This window comes from Scyliorhinus canicula, chromosome 18, assembly GCF_902713615.1.
Source record: "Scyliorhinus canicula chromosome 18, sScyCan1.1, whole genome shotgun sequence".
In the NCBI taxonomy this organism is placed as follows: Eukaryota; Metazoa; Chordata; class Chondrichthyes; order Carcharhiniformes; family Scyliorhinidae; genus Scyliorhinus; species Scyliorhinus canicula.
In genome coordinates, this window is record NC_052163.1 from 120,334,134 (window position 1) to 120,354,182 (window position 20,049).

The 20,049-nt window shown below is 51.6% G+C and overlaps 1 protein-coding gene across 1 annotated transcript in view; it reads right to left on the minus strand.

Annotated features, from left to right (window-relative positions):
* The window catches only part of LOC119953314 (hydroxysteroid 11-beta-dehydrogenase 1-like protein), a 31,775-nt gene extending 24,474 nt beyond the window's left edge, over positions 1-7,301 (minus strand). The window contains exon 1 of the mRNA XM_038777474.1: positions 7,200-7,301. Coding sequence (XP_038633402.1) covers positions 7,200-7,287 — 88 coding nt within the window. The 5' untranslated portion in view covers positions 7,288-7,301. The remainder of the gene's footprint in view (positions 1-7,199) is intronic.
* Between the last annotated feature and the right edge of the window lie 12,748 nt (positions 7,302-20,049).

Sequence of the window (20,049 nt, forward strand, 5' to 3'; positions counted from 1 at the left end):
GCCACTATGCTGCTCCAGCCAGCCACTATGCTGCCCCAGCCAGCCACTATGCTGCCCCAGCCTGCCATTTCTGCGGCCAGAATCAGCATCCGCGGCAGCACTGCCCGGCCCGCATCGCGACCTGCAGTAGCTGCGGCCGGAAAGGCCACTACGCAAGAGTGTGCCTCGCAAATAGGGCCCCAGCTTCCAACTCCCCAGCGGCACGAAGTAATCGCTCCCCACACCCGCAGGCCCGCGGGGCCCGAAACGCTGCGGCCTGTGCCCCGACACTGCCCCCTCCCACCACGTGCGATCCATGGGGGTCGCCATCTTCGCAAACTCCACCACGCGGCCGGCCACGTGCGACTCATGGGGGCCACCATCTTGGACGCCACCTTCCTCGTCGCCCACCACGTGCGATTCACGGGCCCGACCTGCATCTCCACGCTCGGACAACTCATCGGAAGAGTACGACTACGAACTCAGAGGGCAGTCATCACGGGGCCACTCCAGCACAGCTGATCGAGCCGCCGACTACCCGCAACTCAGCGCAGTCACTCTGGACCAATCACGCCCGAGGCATCTCCGAAATTCGATGGCAGTGGTCCAAATCAACGGGTACAACACGCCATGCCTTTTCGACTCCGGGAGCACTGAGAGCTTCATACACCCAGACCTGGTAAGACGCTGTTCGTTCCCCGTTTTCCCCGTGCGGCAAACTATCTCGCTCGTGTGTTGTTCCTTGTGTCTTAATAAAGCTCGTAGTCTCAAAGTTGGAGAAGATGCTTTATTGTGAATTCGTTCTGCCTTCAGAGCTTAACTTACGGCTACCTCAAATACTGCCTGCCTGTGTCTGTGTCCTGCTACCAGTTCTGCCTTCCGTGAAGTGTGTCCTCACTTCCTGTCCCTGTGTATTTATAGCTCTCCCGTGCTCCCTCTAGTGCTTGCTCAGTTGTATTGCATCTACTCAGATCTACAATCACCACAGCTCACTTCAGGCTCCCATTCTGTCCAGATCCAGGGGCGCACCGCCGCGACACTCACAATTCGAGGCGCTAGTTATTCAAAATTTAAACTTTATGTCCTGCCTGACCTCTGCGCGCCACTCTTATTAGGCCTGGATTTCCAGTGCAATCTCAAGAGCCTCACCCTCAGCTTCGGCGGGCCCCTGCCCCCACCCACTGCAGCCTAGCCACGCTGCGCATCTCCCCCCCTCCTCTCTTCGCCAATCTCACAAAGGACTATAAACCTGTAGCCACTCGTAGCAGGCGGTACAGCCTGCAGGATAGGGTATTTATCAGATCAGAGGTCTGAAGGCTACTCAGTGAGAGGATTATAGAGGCCAGCAATAGTCCCTGGAGAGCTCAGGTGGTGGTCGTTAAGACCGGGGAAACATTCCGCATGGTCGTCGATTATAGCCAGACCATCAATCGCTTTACGCTCCTAGATGCTTATCCCCTCCCCAGAATTGCAGACATGGTAAATCAGATCGCCCAGTATCGGCTCTTTTCCACGGTGGATCTGAAGTCTGCATACCACCAGCTCCCAATCCGCCCGAAGGACGGCCACTACACGGCATTCGAGGCTGATGGCCGCCTCTTCCATTTCCTCCGGGTCCCCTTCGGCATCACTAATGGGGTCTCGGTGTTCCAAGAGCAATGGACCGAATGGTGGACCAGTACGGGCTGCGGGCCACGTTTCCGTACTTGGACAATGTCACCATCTGCGGCTATGACCAGCAGGACCACGACGCCAACATCCACCGTTTTCTCCAGATGGCACAGAAATTAAACCTCACTTATAACAAGGACAGTAAGAAGTCTTACAACACCAGGTTAAAGTCCAACAGGTTTATAACAAGGAGAAATGCGTTTTCCGCCCAACCAAACTAGCCATCCTCGGCTATGTCGTGGAAAATGGAGTCCTGGGCCCAGACCCAGACCGTATGCTCAGAACTCTTAGAACTCCCCCTCCCCCATTGCCCCAAGGCCCTCAAACGGTGCTTGGGGCTTCTTCTCCTACTACGCCCAGTGGGTCCCTCAATATGCGGACAAAGCCCGCCCACTCTTTAGGGCCACACGATTTCCCCTGTCAGCTGAGGCACGCCAGGCCTTCAACTACATCAAGGAGGACATCGCCAAAGCGGCCATGCGGGCGGTGGATGAATCCCCTCCATTCCAGGTTGAGAACGACGCCTCAGAGGTAGCTCTAGCAGCCACATTAAATCAGGCAGGGAGACCAGTCGCATTTTCTCCCGTATCCTCTCCGCTTCAGAACTCCGACACTCCTCAGTCGAGAAAGAAGCACAAGCCATTGTAGAGGCTATTCGTTACTGGAGGCACTACCTCGCAGGTAGGAGGTTCACCCTCATCACCGACCAAAGATCGGTTGCCTTTATGTTTGATAACTCGCAAAGGGGCAAAATAAAAAATGATAGAATTCTTCGGTGGAGGATCGAACCCTCCACATATAGCTACGATATTAAGTATCGGCCCAGGAAGCTCAACTAGCCTCCGGATGCCCTATACCGCGGGACATGCGCCAGCGCGCAGATTGACTGACTGAAAGTCATCCACAACGAACTCTGCCACCCGGGGGTCACCCGGCTCGCCCACTACATCAGAGCCCGAAACCTGCCTTTCTCCAACGAGGAGGTAAAAGCGGTCACAAGGGACTGCCCAATCTGTGGGGAGTGCAAACCGCACTTCTATAGACCAGACAGGGCCCACCTGGTCAAGGCTTCTAGGCCCTTTGAACACCTCGCGATTGATTTCAAAGGGCCACTCCCCTCAACTAACAAGAACGTTTACTTTCTAAACATCTAGATGAGTTCTCCCATTTCCCATTTACTATCCCGTGCCCTGATATGACCTCCCATACAGTCATTAGGGCCCTGCATAGCATCTTCATCCTGTTTGGTTTCCCCAGCTACGTGCACAGCGACCGGGGTTCGTCTTTCATGAGCGACGAGCTGCGTCAGTACCTGCTCGACAAGGGCATTGCCTCGAGCAGGACTACCAGCTACAACCCCAGGGAGAACGGGCAGGTGGAGAGGGAGAACGTGACGGTCTGGAAGACCGTCCTACTGACGCTCCGGTTTAGAAAGCTCCAATTCTCCCAGTGGCAGGAAGTCCTCCCAGACGCGCTCCACGCTATTAGGTCCCTCTTATGCACAGCGACCAATCAGACCCCTCACGAGAGGCTCTTCATATTTTCCAGGGGCACTACCACGGGGGTCTCACTTCCGGCATGGCTGAGGACACCGGGCCCCGTACTCCTGAGGAAACACGTCAGGGCACACAAAACTGACCCCCTTGCTGAGAAGGTGCGCCTGCTCCACTCCAACCCCCAGTACGCCTTCGTCGAGTTCCCTGACGGCCGTCAGGACACAGTTTCCCTCCGGGATCCAGCGCCCCCTCTACCCCCACAGAAGGACCCCTCACCCTACACTGAGCCCACGAGCCCGCTCCACCAGTTCCGTGCACCCGGCCAGCCCCCAGCGCCCCCAGTCCCCGGTCGGACCAGAAGAGTATGAAGCTCAGACACAACCCTCCCTGGAGTCCGCCATCGTACCCCAGCACACAACACCCATCCAGCCACCGCAAGAGGCTGCAACCCCGGTGCTCCGCAGATCACAGCGGACAGTTCAACCACCGGACAGAGTTACTTTATAGATCACCACCCCCGCCGGACTTGATTTTGTTTGCAGGGGTTGAATGTTGTAAATGTAACTTCGTAATTCTCACTGAATTTACCAATACCATTGTAAGTGCAGTAGCGTTATCCGACCACAAGGGGGAGTAGCTCTGGAAATGCTCAGGAGTTTGGACAGGGCACCACCCTTGGCTCCGCCCATGACTCCTCCCCCTGGACTTGCTGTATAAATACCCTTGTCCAGAGCCAGCCTGCAGTTCATCGAGAGTTCAACGGGTAACAGGCTGGCTCTGTAGTAAGTAGATTAAAACCACTGTTCATATCTTAAAGCACGTGTCTAGTGAATTGATGCAACAGTGCTAACCACTGTGCTGCCCATAGAATATTGGGAATAGACATGGTGGGCTGAAGGGCCTGTTTCTGTGCTATACGACTCCATGACTGTGTTCACTTGAATAAGCAGATGGAGGGTGTGCAATTTGTCTACACTACCAGGACAAAACAAGCTGGTGGTGAGTTGGCCCTTGATTGTTCACCGCGCCTGACCTTCCTCCCACAGAAGTCCACAGAACAATAGTTTGAACTCTCTTTGGAGGCTAGTTTCTTACTGTCACTGCGGCTTGGTTTGAACCTGAAATTCTAAGCAGTATATTCCAAGACAATGGACAGAAAAACATGATGAAATGGTGACCAATTCACCACCATTCCATCTTGCATTACTGGAATAGATCAGTTTCATCCCCCCAGAGTTTAACATCTCATCCAAAAAGACACAAGAGTGGTAACAAACTTCATAAAATATATCAATCTTTTATGTATGTCAATCTATAAGTATGAAAGTTTCAAATAAAGCAAATGTCCATTTTTGGGAACCCAATTAAAAGTTGGGTTTACTGGGTCCTACCAACGTAGCCAGTTGACATTCGGGCCTATCACATCCAGAGAGATCTAGATAAGCAATAACAATCTATGCCGCACATTTAGGGTAAATAAAACCTTCCAAGGTGCTTCATGGGAGTAATATAAAACTAAATTTTACAAAGATTCGCATGAGGAGATGTTGGCTGGAATTTTCTTGACAATAAGCGAATTTCATTTCATTCACATTCCTGCCGGTGGGACATCAAGTCCCACCAATAGTGAACCTCCTCTGCCGGCAGCGGGGGCAGGGTGGTGGTGGTGGTGGTGGTGGGTGGGTGGGGGGGGGGGGGGGGGGGGGGGGGGGTGTGTGGGTGGGGGGTGGGGGGTGTGGTGGTGTTTACAATGGGAAGCCCCATTAGGAGAGCTGCGACTAGAAGATACCAGAGCAGGCCAATGGCTAGTATAGTGGTCAGTATCCCTGTCTGTCACGCAGGAGACTGGGGTTCAATTCCCCGACGGGGAGATTCATTTTTGGGGGCCAGTTTAGCTCAGTTGGCTGGACGGCTGGTTCGTGGTGCAGAGCGAGGCCAGCTGCGTGGCCTGTAGTAAAGTCCCAACAATGTTACTGCACCCTTCCTATTTCTTAGCTCCACCCATATTACCTCAGTGCTCGAATCCTCTATCGTGCCCTCCTTAATCACAGCTGTGATATCATCTCTGATGAGTAATGCAGCTCCTCCACCCCTTCTACCTCCCTCTCTATCCCTCCTGAAGCATCTATACCCTGGGATATTCAGTTGCCAGTCCTGCCCTTCCCTCAACCAAGTCTCAGTAATACCAATAACATCATATTCCCAGGTACTGATCCAAGCCCTAAGTTCATCTGCCTTACCTGCTACACTTCTCGCATTAAAACAAATGCACCTCAGACCACCTGTCCCTTTGCGTTCATCATCTCTTCCCTGTCGACTCTGCCCCTTAGTCACATGGAGTTTATTATCTCGTACCTTACCGGCTTTAGTTGCTGCTTCTTTACTGACCTCTAACTTCCTAATCTGGTTCCCATCCCCCTGCCACATTAGGTTAAAACCTCCTCAACAGTGTTAGCAAAAGCACCCCCTAGGACATTGGTTCCAGTCCTGCCCAGGTGTAGACCATCCGGTTTGTAATGGTCCCACCGCCCCCAGAATCGGTTCCAATGTCCCAAAAATCTGAACCCCTCCCTCCTGCACCATCTCTCAAGCCACGTATTCATACTGACTATTCTTGAATTTCTACTCTGATTGTCTCGTGGCACTGGTAGCAATCCTGAGATTACTACCTTTGAGGTCCTACTTTTTAAACTTATCTCCTAACTCCCTAAATTCTGATTGTAGGACTTCATCCTTTTTTTTACCTATATTGTTGGTGCCTATATGCACCACGACAACTGGCTGTTCACCCTCCCCCTTTAGTATGTCCTGTAGCCGATCGGAGACATCCCTGACCCGAGCACCCGGGAGGCAACATACCATTCGGGAGTCTCGGTTTTGACCACAGAAATGCCTGTCTACTCCCCTTACAATTGAATCCCCTATGACTATAGCCCTGCCAGTCTTTTTCCCGCCCTTCTGTGCAGCAGAGCCAGCCACGGTGCCATGAGCCTGGCTACTACTGCCTTCCCCTGGTGAGTCATCTCCCCCAACAGTATCCAAAACGGTATACCTGTTTTGAAGGGAGATGACTGCAGTGGACACCTGCACTGCCTTTGTGCTCTTTCTCTGCCTTTTGGTCATCCATTCCCTGTCTCCCTCACCAATCCTAATCTGCGGTGTGACCAACTCACTGAACGTGCCATCCACGACCTCCTCAGCATCGCGGATGCTCCAAAGTGAGTCCACCCGCAGCTCCAGAGCCGGCATGCGGTCTAACATACGCTGCAGCTGGACACACCTTGCGCACATGAAGGAGTCAGGGGCATCGTCCGCGTCCCTAAACTCCCACATTGAGCACGAGGAACATAACACGGGTCTGGGATCTCCTGCCATTTTTACCCTTTACCTTAACTGACTACAAACTATACTATCAAATAATTAATAAGTGAAAGGAACAAAGATTTTACTTACCAATCACAATACTTACCAACACACGAAGGGTTAAATTTCTCCCAGCTGCTGCTAATTGGAGCACTTTCCTTACCAGCCAATCAGATCTCTGCTTTACTGTGATGTCGCTCTTTCAGGTAAGTTTTTAAAGTTTTAAAGAGGTAAACTTACCTTCCCAACGGCCCCTCACCACTGCTCCGCCGAGACCCTGATGTCCGTTGCTCCTTTTCAACACAGTCTTTTTTTTTGGTTAGAGGAGGAGGGCGGGTGGGAGACACTACACGTGTAGTGTCTCGGGTTTAGCCGCTGCCCAAATATATCAATTCACTCACCTTCCCAGAGCGCAATTCGGCTCCTCCCACTCACTGCAAAACTGCAAGTTAAGTTTTTTTAAAGTAGGGAATCTTACCGCTCCCTTTCAGCTCCTCCCAAGCACTGAAACTGCCAAGTGAAATCAATTCACTCACCTCCCCAGAGCGCAATATTGGAGCAATTAAAATCGGCAAAGCTCAAAACAGACTGATGAAGGTGAATCTCATTGCTCATTCACTTCAATCAACTTTCCTTAACAGAGCTTCCAGTTGTAGAATAAGTTGCATGAAGAATCTTAAAAGCCCTTACCAGAATCAAAAGTATCTCTCCAGAATATTGCCAAAAATCCAGCAGAAACTGTTAAAGTAAGAAAGAAAATCTTTTTAAACCCTGCCATTTCTGACTCTCTAAATTCTACCGAAAGTATCTGACAAACAAGAGATCATGGGCTTTGGGCGTTGTTGGCAAATTCAGCCTTTATTGGCCATCCTTAATTGTGCCTGAGGAGGCTGTAATACATTAACTGTTTATTTTGATATGGGATTTGGAGCAGTCCAAGATTAATGGCCGATATGTCTGTAAGAATAGGAGGTCCAAATGTCAATGAGGGGTCTTTGGGGCAGGGCTTCCGTAGCCACCGCTCTCTTCTGCAGTCCCTTTAATTTCACTGACCGCCCCAAACCTGCACGGGTCAAGTAAAATCTTTTGATATGGAGGCTGAAGCATTTAGATGCCTCTTTGGCTCCTCAGACACTTGTTATCATGGAGAACTTGTTATTAAGGGCATCACGGTGGCCTAGTGTTTAGCACTGCTGCCTCACAGCTACAGGGATCTAGGTTCGATTCCCAGCTTGGGTCACTGTCTATGTGAAGTCTGCACGTTCTCCCCGTGTCTGCGTGGGTTTCCTCCGGGTGCTCCGGTTTCCTCCCACAGTCCAAAGATGAGCAGGTTAGGTGGATTGACCTGCTAAATTGCTCCTTAGTGTCAAAAGGAGAGGTAGGTTAACTGGGTTACGGGAATAGGGTGGCGGCGTGGACCTAAGTAGGGTGCTCTTTCCAAGGGCCAGTGCAGACTCAATGGGCCGAATGGCCTCATTCTGCACTGTAGGGATTCTATGATTCCACAAACATTTCACTCTATCTTCCAATAATGCAGAGAAGCATGTTCAGTTTCACTTTGTGTTCTATCATGTTTCACCCTATCTTCCAGTAATGTGTAAGTATGTTCAGGAGGACAAGGCCTGTTTGGTGATTGTCACTTTCAGGGCATCACAGCAAATTAAGGGTCACCTGGCCTGGGGGCCAATTGGGGCTGATAGTGAGGAATTACCCCAGGGGATGGTGCCCTCTTCGCCAAAGAGATATGTTGGGAGCCAGCGGCAGCTGTGCGGCTGCTGAACAATTAGAGTCATCAAGGTATACAGCACAGAAAAGGCCCTTCAGCCCATCGCATCTGTACCAGTCAAAAACAACCACCGAAGTACTCTAATCCCATTTTTCACCATTTAGCCCGTAGCCTTGAATGCCTTGGTATCGCAAGTGCACATCGAAGTACCCAATTCATTTTTTCCAATTAAGGGGCAATTTAGCGTGACCAACCCACCTAACCTGCACATTTTTTGGGTTGTGGGGGCAAAACCCAGGCAAACACTGGAAGAATTTGCAAACTCCACGTGGACAGTGACCCAGGGCCAGGATTGAATCTGGGACCTCGGCGCCATGAGGCAGCAGTGCTAGCCACTGCGCCACCGTGCTGCCCCGGCAAGTGCACATCTAAATACTTCTTAAATGTTTTGAGGGTCTCTGTCTCCGCCACCCTTTCAGGCAGCGAGCTCCAGACTCCCTCTTAGTGAAAAGGTTTTCCTCACATCCGCTCTGAATCTCCTGCTCCTTACCTTAAATCAATGCCCCCTGGTCCTTCCACCAAGGTGAAAAGTTTCTTCTTGTCTACTCTATCTATGCCCCTCATAATTTAATACATCTCAATCATGTCCCTCCTCTGCGCTCAGGAAAACAACCCCAGTCTATCCAATCTCTCTTCATAACTAAAACTCTTCAGCCTGGGCAATGCCCTGGTAAATCTCCTCTGCACCCTTTCCAGTGCAATCACCACCGCACCCCCCCCCCCCCCCCCCCCCCAATGTGAATTCCAGAACTGCACACAATACTCTAGCTGTGGCCAAACTAACGTTTTATACAGTTGCAGCATAACCTCCCTGCTCTTGAACTCTATGCCTCGCTTAATAAAGGCAAATATATCAAATGCCTTCTTAGTTCTTATTAATAAATCCTATTTTGTGTTCATCAATGAACTCTGTGAAACTGCATCTTGACAGCCTGACACTGAATCCTTTGTTATGGAGGTTGTGAAGGCAACACTGCCCGTAGTGATTTGGGGGGATTGCCTGGAATGACCAGAGGAGGGATGAAGTTACAGAACATGACAGGAAAAAAAAAAGAGGAATTGTGCAGGAGAAGACGGACATGCAAATGTTGCAAAAGAGTTCCATAAAAAAAAGCTAGATCCAATACTTGAGATGTATGAGAGAGTTTGAGAAAAAGAGGAAGTTAAAAAAAGACCACAGTAAAAGATAAAATTGCTGTGGGCAAGAAATAGACAGACTGTTCTATTTTTATTTCAGAGACAGCTGGATTTTGTTTCTGAGTGTGTGTGTGAAAGTGGCAAGATCCCTCACCCAATGAGAAACTGCCTTTATAGAGAGAGTATTGTGTTTGTTTTTGGTGTGAGCATCACATCATTCATGGAAACATAGAAAATAGGAGCAGGAGGAGGCCATTCGGCCCTTCGAGCCCACTGCGTCATTCATTATGTTCATGGCTGACCATCCAACTCAGTAATCCATTCCCATTTCCCCCCCCCCCCCCCCCCCATTATCCTTTGATCCTTTTGGCCCCAAGAGCTATATCGAACTCCTTCTTGAAAACATCCAAAACGTGGGATTCTCCGGCCGCGCCCGCCCGGCGACCAGAAATTCCCGCCCAAGGTCAATGGACCTTTACATGGCCTGCGTCATCCCCATGGCGATCGTGCGGCGGGCGGGGCGGAAGAATCCTGCCCAATCTTTTGGTCTCAACTGCTTACTGTGGTAGCAAATTCCACAGGCTCACCATTCTCTGAGAGAAGAAATTTCTCCTCATCTCAATCCTGAATGGTTTACCCCGTATCTTCAGACTGTGACCCTGGTTCTGAACTCCTCCACCATCACAAACATCCTCCCTGCATCTACCCTGTCCAGTCCTGTTAAGAATTTTACAGGTTTCTGTGAGATTCCCCCTTCATTATTCAAAACTCCAGCGAATGTAAACCTAACCAACTCAATATCACCTCATATGCCAGTCCCACCACCCAGGAATGTTTGATTCTGGCCTTTGATTTCTCTGCCTATCGCTTTTCTTATTCCCCTTTCTGTCTTTTGATCTTTTCTGTGTTTCCCCCTCTTCTGCCTCATTGCATAGGTTCCCACTCCCCCTGCCATTTTGGTTTAAACCCTCCCCAACCAGTATAGCAAACACTCCCCCTAGGACATCAGTGCTGATCCTGCCCAGGTATACTGGTCTCACCTCCTTTAGAACCATTCCCAACGTCACATGAATCGGAAACCCTGCCCCTCACACCATCTCTTCAACCATGTATTCATTTGACATCCGTTGTTTTCATGGGACGGAAAGTCATTTATTTAATTATAGCTGCTGTTTCAAGCTTTCATAATCCTTGCTCTATGTGGATAGAAAAGCATTTTTGTTTGAGAAACTTGAGTCATATTTTTGGCTCTGAATTGTGTGAAATGGGTGAATGCTCCCTCCACTCGAGATCTGGGATAGTCATGCTAAATTTGACAATTTGAGTTTGTATCCATCAATATTTCTCAGTTGTATGGAAGCATGGAAGTCATATAATCGTAGAGTGCGTTTGTTCCAATTTAAGAGTGCTCTCCCAGTGTTGAGGAAAACTTTTGATCAGATTTTAGATAAAGACTCTGGTTTGAATGTGCGGTAGCTCAGAAATGGTGGAAAGCTCGAACTCTTTAAACTTTTTTTGTCTAAGAATAGCGAAGGTATTATTTCACTGTGAAAGTTAATCGTTTCATAAGGTATGTTTATTTTTTTTACAGTAACTTGTAAAACAACCTGAAGAAAGAGAAAGAAAAAACATGGTGTAATGTATCTTTTTGTAAGCATGTCAGAATGTTGCTGTGCCATTGGCTGTACTTCTTGCTCTTTTTTGGGATGTACTGTTTGATTATTAAACATTTTGCTGGCTTCATAAGAACATAAGAACTAGGAGCAGGAGTGGTCCATCTGGCCCCTCGAGCCTGCTCCGCCATTTAATAAGATCATGGCTGATCTTTTTGTGGACTCAGCTCCACTTACCCGTCCGTTCGCCATAACCCTTAATTCCTTTACTGTTCAAAAATCAATCTATCTTTGCCTTAAAAACATTTAACGAGGTACCCTCAACTGCTTCACTGAGTCATAAATATGCTCTGCCTTATTTTGAGGCTGTGCCCCCTAGTTCTAGTTTCACACGCCAGGGGAAAAGACATCCCTGCTTCTATCTTGTTTTCTTTTTTAAAAAAATTTAAAGTAACCAATTCTTTTTTTCTGATGAAGGGGCAATTTAGCGTGGACAATCCACCTACCCAGCACATCTTTTTGGGTTGTGGGGGTGAGACCCATGCAGACACGGGGAGAATGTGCAAACTCCACACAGACAGTGACCCAGGGCCGGGATTGAACTTGGGTCATTGGTGAGGCAGAAGCGTTAACCACTGTGCTATCGTGCTGCCCCCTGCCCTGTTTCAATTTTATCTATTCCCTACATAATTTGATATATTTACATAAGATCACCCCTCATTCTTCTAAGTTCCAATGAGCATAGTCCCAGTCTACTCAGTCTCTCCTCATGAACCAATCCTCTCAACTCCGGAATCAACCTAGTGAGTCTCCTCTGCACCCCACCCTTCTCAATTTAGGAGGCCCAAACTGTACACAGTACTCCCGGTGTGGCCTCACCAGCACCTTATACAGCTGCAACATAACCTCCCAGGTTTTAAACTCCATCCCTCTAGATTGGTAGCACAATGGTTAGCACTGTTGCTTCAAATCTCCAGGATCCCAGGTTCAATTCCCGGCTTGGGTTACTGTTTGTGCGGAGGCTGCACATTCTCCCCGTGTCTGTGTGGGTTTCCTCCGGATGCGCCGGTTTCCTCCCACAGTCCAAAGATGTGCAGGTTAGGTGGATTGGCCATACTAAATTGCCCTTAGTGTCCAAAAAAATGTTAGTTGGGGTTACTGGGTTAAGGGGACAGGCTGGAGGTGTGGGCTTAAGTGGGGTGCTCTTTCCAAGGGCTGGTGCATACTCGATGAGCTGAATGGCCTCCTTCTGCACTGTAACTTCTCTGATCCTATGAAAATTCCATTTGCCTTCTTAATTACCTGCTGCACTTGCAAACCAACTTTTCGCGATTCATGCACAGGATGCCCAGGTCCCTCTGTACAGCAGCATGCTGCATTTTTTACTTTTAAATTTTTTTTAACATTTTTTATAAATTTAGAGTACCCAATTATTTTTTCCAATTAAGGGGCAATTTAGCGTGGCCAATCTGCCTACCCTGCACATCTTTAGGTTGTGGGGGTGAAACCCACGCAGACACAGGGAAAACGTGCAAACTCTACACGGACAGTGACCCAGGGCTGCGATTCTAACCCAGGTCCTCAGCGCTGTCGGCAGCAATGCTAACCACTGTGCCACCGTGCTGCCCCAATTTTTAACTATTTAAATCTTCGGCCATTTTGTTGTTATTCCTACCAACATGGATGACCTCACATTTACCAATATTGTACTCCATCTGCCAGACCCTTGCCCACTCACTCAAACTATCCATATCCCTCTGCAGATTTTCAGTGTTCTCTGCACTGAACTTTGCTCTACCATTCACCTTAGTGTCACCTACAAACTTTGACACATTATACTTCATGTTGTTACACTGACGATACTTTAATGTACTTTTGATGTTCAGTGATTATGTAGTAGTTTGCATTGAATGTGGAGATCAAAGGTGGAATTAGTAGAAGAGTTGAGTGGTGTATTCACTCTGGATTGCGGAGTATGGCATAGCGATACTTATACTGGAATCTCCCTGAGTACAGACAACACACAGTGCAAATACTCTCCGGAGTTCAACAATGCAGTGCTATCATGCTCTCACATTCAAACAACAGATAATATCAATATTCCAAATAGTCGGCAAGATCATCTCCTGGCACCAAAAGACATCGCTGAAAATTGACCAGATTTTAGATGCAGCATGACATGTCAGCTGATCATGCATTTTGCAGGATCCAGACATAATAACAATAATCTTTATTAGTGTCACAAGTAGGCTTATATTAACATTGCAAGATGTTACTGCGAAAATCCCCGAGTCTCCACACTCCGGCGCCTGTTCGTGTACACTGAGAGAGAATTCAGAGGGCGCGATTCTCCGGACTCACGACGGTTCGGAGAATAGCGGGCGTCGGAAATTTTTACGGCGACGCTGTTCCGACGCCCTCCCGCTATTCTCCGAACCCCGCAAATTGTCGGAGTCGCGTTTCCCGACAAACGCCTCCTTCCCGCCCCTGACACGACCAGAATCGCCACTGAGAGCCCCCCCCGCTATTCACCGGCCCGGATGGGCCGAAGTCCCGACGTCATGGCGCCCTGTTTGGACGTCGTGAAACACACCTGCTTTTTAAATTCATCAACCAGTCGGCCTGGCTGACGACTGCTTGGAGGAGGTCAGGGCACCACTCTGCGCACCGCTCAGCGCACCGTTCAGCGCACCGCTCGAGTCTGGCCACAACGGGGAAGGCATCTGTTCTTGAAAATACAGAAAAATGTGTCATTTGAAACATGGAAGTCTGGCAATATCTGGTTTGAGAGGGTACAGGGAAAGATCCCACAAAAGTTTCATAGCAGCTTCAAAGAGCAGGGTTGTAAAATGCAGATTCTTGCTCACAAGCAGGCTAATCAAACACACCAGTCTCATGTGGTAAGCTAAAACAATGGCTCACACCTTCATGGAATGTAACTATCTCAGGAAGCATCTGAAAAAGCATGGATGAGAGTTTCAATTGCATTAAGTGACGAATGTTTAAAACAGGCAAGTCTTTCAAGTCATAACCAAGTTAAATTTTAGCATACCGCTAAAAGCAAAGTTTCACACCTTAATTGAAATAAACTCTCTTAGTAAACAGCTGGAAAGGATGGAAGATGCTCAGTCAAATTTGGTGTCAATTTTAAAGTGTAAAATTCTATGAACATCAGGACAATTAAAAGAAAATTGGAGACGACCTGTCTACGAGAAACATCATGTAAGTCAAAATCAAAGGCAAAGTTATGAGCTGGGGACAATTGGAAAATTAAACGATTCGAAATTACAGAAATAAAAGTTAACTATTGAAACCAAAGCATTTTTTAATCAGATCTGAGAGGAGACGATATGCCCAAAATGAATAATTAGTTGTAGTAAGATGTTTACATCAAAGATAATTTTAAACTATCAAAGTGAAACAAGCCCATTTACAATAAAGTCGTTAAAACTTAATAACTCTTCGAAAGAGAATATAAACCCAGGGAGCAGAAACAGAGGACAGGAGAAACCAGCAACAGGAGAGAAGGGGAGGAGAACTCAGAGAGAGAGAGAGAGACAGAGCTCGGTCATGGGAAAGACAAGGCAAGCAGCCGAGTTTAAACAGTTATACATCTAAGGAAGACTAGAATTTAAACAGGAGTCAGAGATAGCTAGCAGAGCCAGCTCTCACAGCTCGGTGCATGGGAAGAACAGGACACAGCAACCGAGTTCACCAGCGAATACAACTCAAGAAGACCAGATTTTAAGAAGATCGATTGCCAAGTTGGGCCTGAAGCAGCCAGAAGCAAGATCTTTTTTCCTTTCTGTAAAGAAAGTGTTTGCAGCTTTTAAAAGAAAAAATATAATAATAAAAATAACTTAACCTGAAAAAGTGGTTATTAGCTTACTTCACTTCCTTAATAACGCAGGACCCAGGACATCGATGCTATTAAGGGGTAAGTAGGTAAAATTCTTCGGTGAAGGTATGGGTTATACCGGGGGATAACTTGAAAAGATAGTTTGACCTGAATAGCACTCACAGAAGCCTGCACTGGAGTCAGGGAGTGAGAATCCCTGTTCACCATTTAGAATATTAACCTTTTTTTTGGTATAGGGGGAATTCTAAGAATAGTGGTGAGTTTTAACTTCATATCCCTGGGAACGGGAGGGGGTCCAGAACGGGGGCAGTGGGGGGGAGACGGGGGAGGCAGTGGGGGAGACGGGGGAGGCAGTGGGGGAGACGGAGGAGGCAGTGGGGGAGACGGAGGGGGCAGTGGGGGAGACGGAGGGGGCAGTGGGGGAGACGGAGGAGGCAGTGGGGGAGACGGAGGGGGCAGTGGGGGAGACGGAGGGGGCAGTGGGGGAGACGGAGGGGGCAGTGGGGGAGACGGAGGGGGCAGTGGGGGAGGCAGTGGGGGAGACGGAGGGGGCAGTGGGGGAGACGGGGGAGGCAGTGGGGGAGACGGAGGGGGGGGGTTAGGTAGAGAGTGAGCCGTCCAACCCCGTAACAAAATGTCTGCCAGCATGCCATGGTGTGCAGGTGACGAGGACACGGCCGCTGGTTCCCCTGTGGCTTCCGGCCACAGGCCACTGACGCACCCGTGAGGAGGCCATAGTTTACTGGCCGTTGGATGCAGAAAGTGACCAGGGGTTAGGCTGACCGCGTGTCAGCAGCGCGACCAGGCCACCGGGACACACTGGTATCCCATGGCTGGCGGCTGCCGAGGTGTCGACTAACGTCCGTCTAACATGTCCCGTTTCTCTGCCTCCTACCACCCTTCTGTAGGTTAGCACGATGCATGGGAACAGAACGGCTATGTTCTGCGCAGTGGTTGGGGCCGCTCTACTGGATTTGGAGATGCAGCAGCATCCACACCCACAACCCGCAGTGGCTGCAGGGCCAGCTGCAGCAGCAGAGGGAAGGGCCGAGGAGTTGCCAGTCGTCGAGCAGCATGGGGGGGGGGAGGAGGAGGAGGAGGAGGAGGAGGAGGGAGGAGGAAGAGGAAGAGGAGAGAGTGAGGGTTGCAGCCACGGCGTCAGAGGCGACGACCAAAGCCGAGGGTGTACCGTGTCCGGGTCTCTTTCCTAACAATGCCGGACATCACCTGCAGGAGAAGACTCCGGCTGAGTAGGCAGACGGTGATACATATCTGCGAACTCCTGTCGCACCTCGCCCCACGTGGAACGGGGGGAGGACACGCGATCCCGGTAGCCATCAAGGTGACGGTCGCTCTGAACTTCTATGCTACCGGCTCCTTCCAGTCTCCGAGCGGGGACGTCTCTGGGATCTCCCAGTCATCGGTGCACAGGTGCATCCGGGATGTGACCGACGCCCTCTATGCCATCGCCGATCGCTACATCACCTTTCCCGAGGACCGAGCAAGTCAAGACTCACAAGCCCGTGGATTTGCCAGTGTGGCCGGGATACCGAGGGTTCAGGGGTCAATCGACTGTGTTCACGTCCCCATGCGCCCGCCTGCTGTGGACAAGGAAGTGTTCACAAACAGGAGGGGGACATACTCCATTAATGTCCAGGTGGTATGCGACCCCCACATGAGGTTCATGAACGTCTGTGCAAGGTTCCCAGGGAGTGTGCATGACTCCTACATACTAGCGCAGTCGTTCATCCCTGCGATGTTTGAGGGACGTCCCCCCCGGCTGAGGGGCTGGTTGCTAGGTGACAGGGGTTATCCGCTGAGGTCTTGGCTGATGACGCCTATACGGAGGCCTCAGACCAATGCGGAAACACGATACAACGAGGCCCATGCAGCAACCAGGGGTGTGGTGGAGCGCTGCCTTGGCCTCCTGAAGATGAGATTCAGGTGCCTGGACCGCTCCGGAGGGGCCCTGCAGTACCAGGCCGACAGGGTCGCTCGCATTGTAGTGGTCTGCTGTGCGCTGCACAACATCGCGATGCAGAGGGGAGATGACCTGTTGCAGGAGGCGGAGGGAGAAGCTAGTGGCAGTGGTGCCAGCACAGAGGAGGAGGAGGAGGAGGAGGAGGAGGAGGAGGAGGAGGACGCTGGCGGAGTGGCGGGCGCAGCACGCAGACACGACCCAGGTGCTGGTGATGTCCAGGAGGCGGCACGACGGACCCGGCAAGGACGGCGGGCACGCGACGCCCTGGTGGCAGCACGGTTCATGCATCGCATGTGACGTCCCCGATGAACACCAAACCACCACCTGCATCGCTAGTCATGCAGAGGGTCACCACACAACTGCCACCACCACAACCCCCCCCCCCCCCCCCCCCCCCCCCCCTCAGTGTACACTGCTCCACTTCGACATGACGCTTATCACTGGGTACAGACGGAATGGCACAACATTGATGGCTGTGTCAGCGGGTGTGATCAGTGCCATGTGGAATGATGACAGCCCGCTCTGCGAAGAGCTGTGAGCTCAGAATCGTTAGAGAGAGTCTGACCCATGGCAATAGCTGAACCATCCACCTTGGTGGCCGCTGAGTTCGTCACTGACACTCCATCACGTGCCCGCGTGGGCTAGCTGTGGGAGGGGGGTAGGGGCAGGGACTGCACACCCGGCACCGAGGTTTCACCACCCGTCACCCCCAGCGACACTCGGTCACCATCACGATTCCTGTGGCTGTGGAACAATCACACGGTATTACAAGTAAGGTGGAACAGTGCGTTTAATATTAACAATTATTTACAGGTGCCCTAGCCCCGACAACTAAACTGTGCCCTTCACCCGTGCCAACTTACTCAGTGTCTATCTTAGTTGCCTTACAGGCCCTCCCACTACGTCTAAGTGAATCCCCAGATGATACAGCAGGAGTGGAGGAGGATTGCTGCGAATCGCCCCCCTCGACTCGTTTCTCCTTGGCTATGCGTTTCCTGGGGCGACCCGGCCTTGATGGGCCAGGCTGCTCTGCGGGCGTCTCGGGTGACATTGTGCCACCCTGCTCTGCCTGCTGCCCACCCGATGCACCAGGGATGGGACGGGGGGAGGCCAAGAATTCCGGGACGTCCCGTGATGGAGTTAATGGGACGGGCCCCGAAACCTCCTCCTCCCTCGGGGAGCCCGGTGGCCCCCGGGCCTCACTTTGGGACAGAGGTGCGAGCGGGGAGGTTCCCCGTCGCACCACCGACACCTGGCGCTGCCAGTCCTGGAGGCCTGCAACGGTATCCACCAGGATCCGAAGGTTTGCAGAGACGGAGTCCAGTGAGTTAGACATTCCCGCCAGGGACTGTGCGATCTCAACCTGTGTGTGCACGACGCCATCCAGCACATGTGTCAGGCGGTTGATGGTCTCCGCGACTGACAGCTGGGACTGTGCTATCGACTGCTGGGACTGTGCCATGGCGTGGTGCGACTGGCCAATGACCTGCTGAGACTCGGCCATGGCCCGCAGGGCGCCGGCAATGTCGGTTTGGCTCTGGCACATTGCTGCCTGTGAGAGGGCAACCCTGTCCAGGGCCGAGGATGACGCGTGCACATTAACCCCAACGTCTTGCATAACCTGACCCATTGCCTCCACCGCGGATGCGGTGTCGGACTGGGTCTCTGCCATGAGCGGCACCACTCCCTGCTCTTGGACGCGGTTCGACTCCTCTAACAGCGTCTGCAGAGTCTGGAAGGAAGCCCTCATCCCGTCATTGTTTCCCTGGGTTTCCTGAGGCATCGGCTGTGCGGGTGGGTTGATAAACTCCAGGAACTCAGAAAACGTCTGGGAGCCAGCTGCATCCTGGGCCTGGTCTGGCCTCCGTGAGTCCGGGCCCTCTGGTGCTCCGACCTCCACCTGCTGTACCTGCTCATCTGTGATGTGCCAACCAGACTGTGCCCCAGGAGACTCATCACTAAATAGGCCCGCCGGGGTGTGTATCTCTGGGATGATGGATGTGGTGGGAGAAAGCAGTGCCGCAAGCCCGACGCTCTCAATGCTTAGGGCCTCGTCCATGGTGTGGGGCTGCTCAGCGACAGGAGGGTTGTCCCTGGCCATTTCTGGTGGTGGTGGTGGACTTCGAACCCTCTGTGCGTCCTGGTCCGCAGATTGGGTTGGGGCGGATAGGGCTGCCCGCTGATCGGGCACCCTCTGTTGTGAGGCCTCGGGTGAGGTGGCGGCAGATTCCTGTCTCCGTCTGCAGCCAGACGGCCCTGGTCGTTCGGCATCACGTCCTAGGGAAGAGAATGAGACGGGTTATTTCGATTTGCTCGGCAGGCCGCTGGACGGTCCCAGTGGGCAGGGTGTGTGAAGGGACAGAAGATGGGGGAGGTGTCCCAGTGGGCAGGGTGTGTGAAGGGACAGAGGATGGGGGAGGTGTCCCAGTGGGCAGGGTTTGTGAAGGGACAGAGGATGGGGGAGGGGGGGGATGTTTGTCAGGGAGGGTTGTCTCACTTGCTGCAGTTCCGTCAACCTCGCATTGAGCGATATCGCGGGTGGCAGACCCCCCAACAAGGTCCAGTGCCCTCTGTTCAAAGGTGCTGAGGGGGTGCATGTTGGGCGAACCCCCTCCAGTCTTGTGCCGCTCACGGTGGTTATGACCGGCCTTGGCCTGTTGGGGGAGGGAACATAGGTAGATCATTACAAAACGGTAGGTATCAGCAGTCCGTTCAGATACTGGCACAGTTTGGGGGGGGCAAGTTGTCATCAGACGATTGCATCTCTCCTCGGGGCCAGAGCGCTGGGTCTGTGACAACTTTGTGAACCACCCTCAAATAACTCTGCCCCAATCCCTCTCCCCCCCCCCCCCCCCCCCCCCCCCCCGGGCAGTTAAGGGGGAGGGATGGTTGTGACTAGGGGGCACCCTCATGGCACTTACCCTGGCAGACCTGGTGAGGTCGTGTAGCTTCTTTCGACATTGCTCTGCTGAGCGAGCGGTCTGCCCCACAGCACTGACGGCAGCAGCCACGTCACGCCAGGCCTGGCGTACCGTGCTGGCAGGTTGGCGATGCCCTCTCCGCGGGCGGATGATGCCCCTCCTCTGCTCCACGGCATCGAGCAGCGCCTCGACGTCTGCATCTACAAAGCGAGGAGCAGCTCTCCTCGGCTCCGACATCCTGCC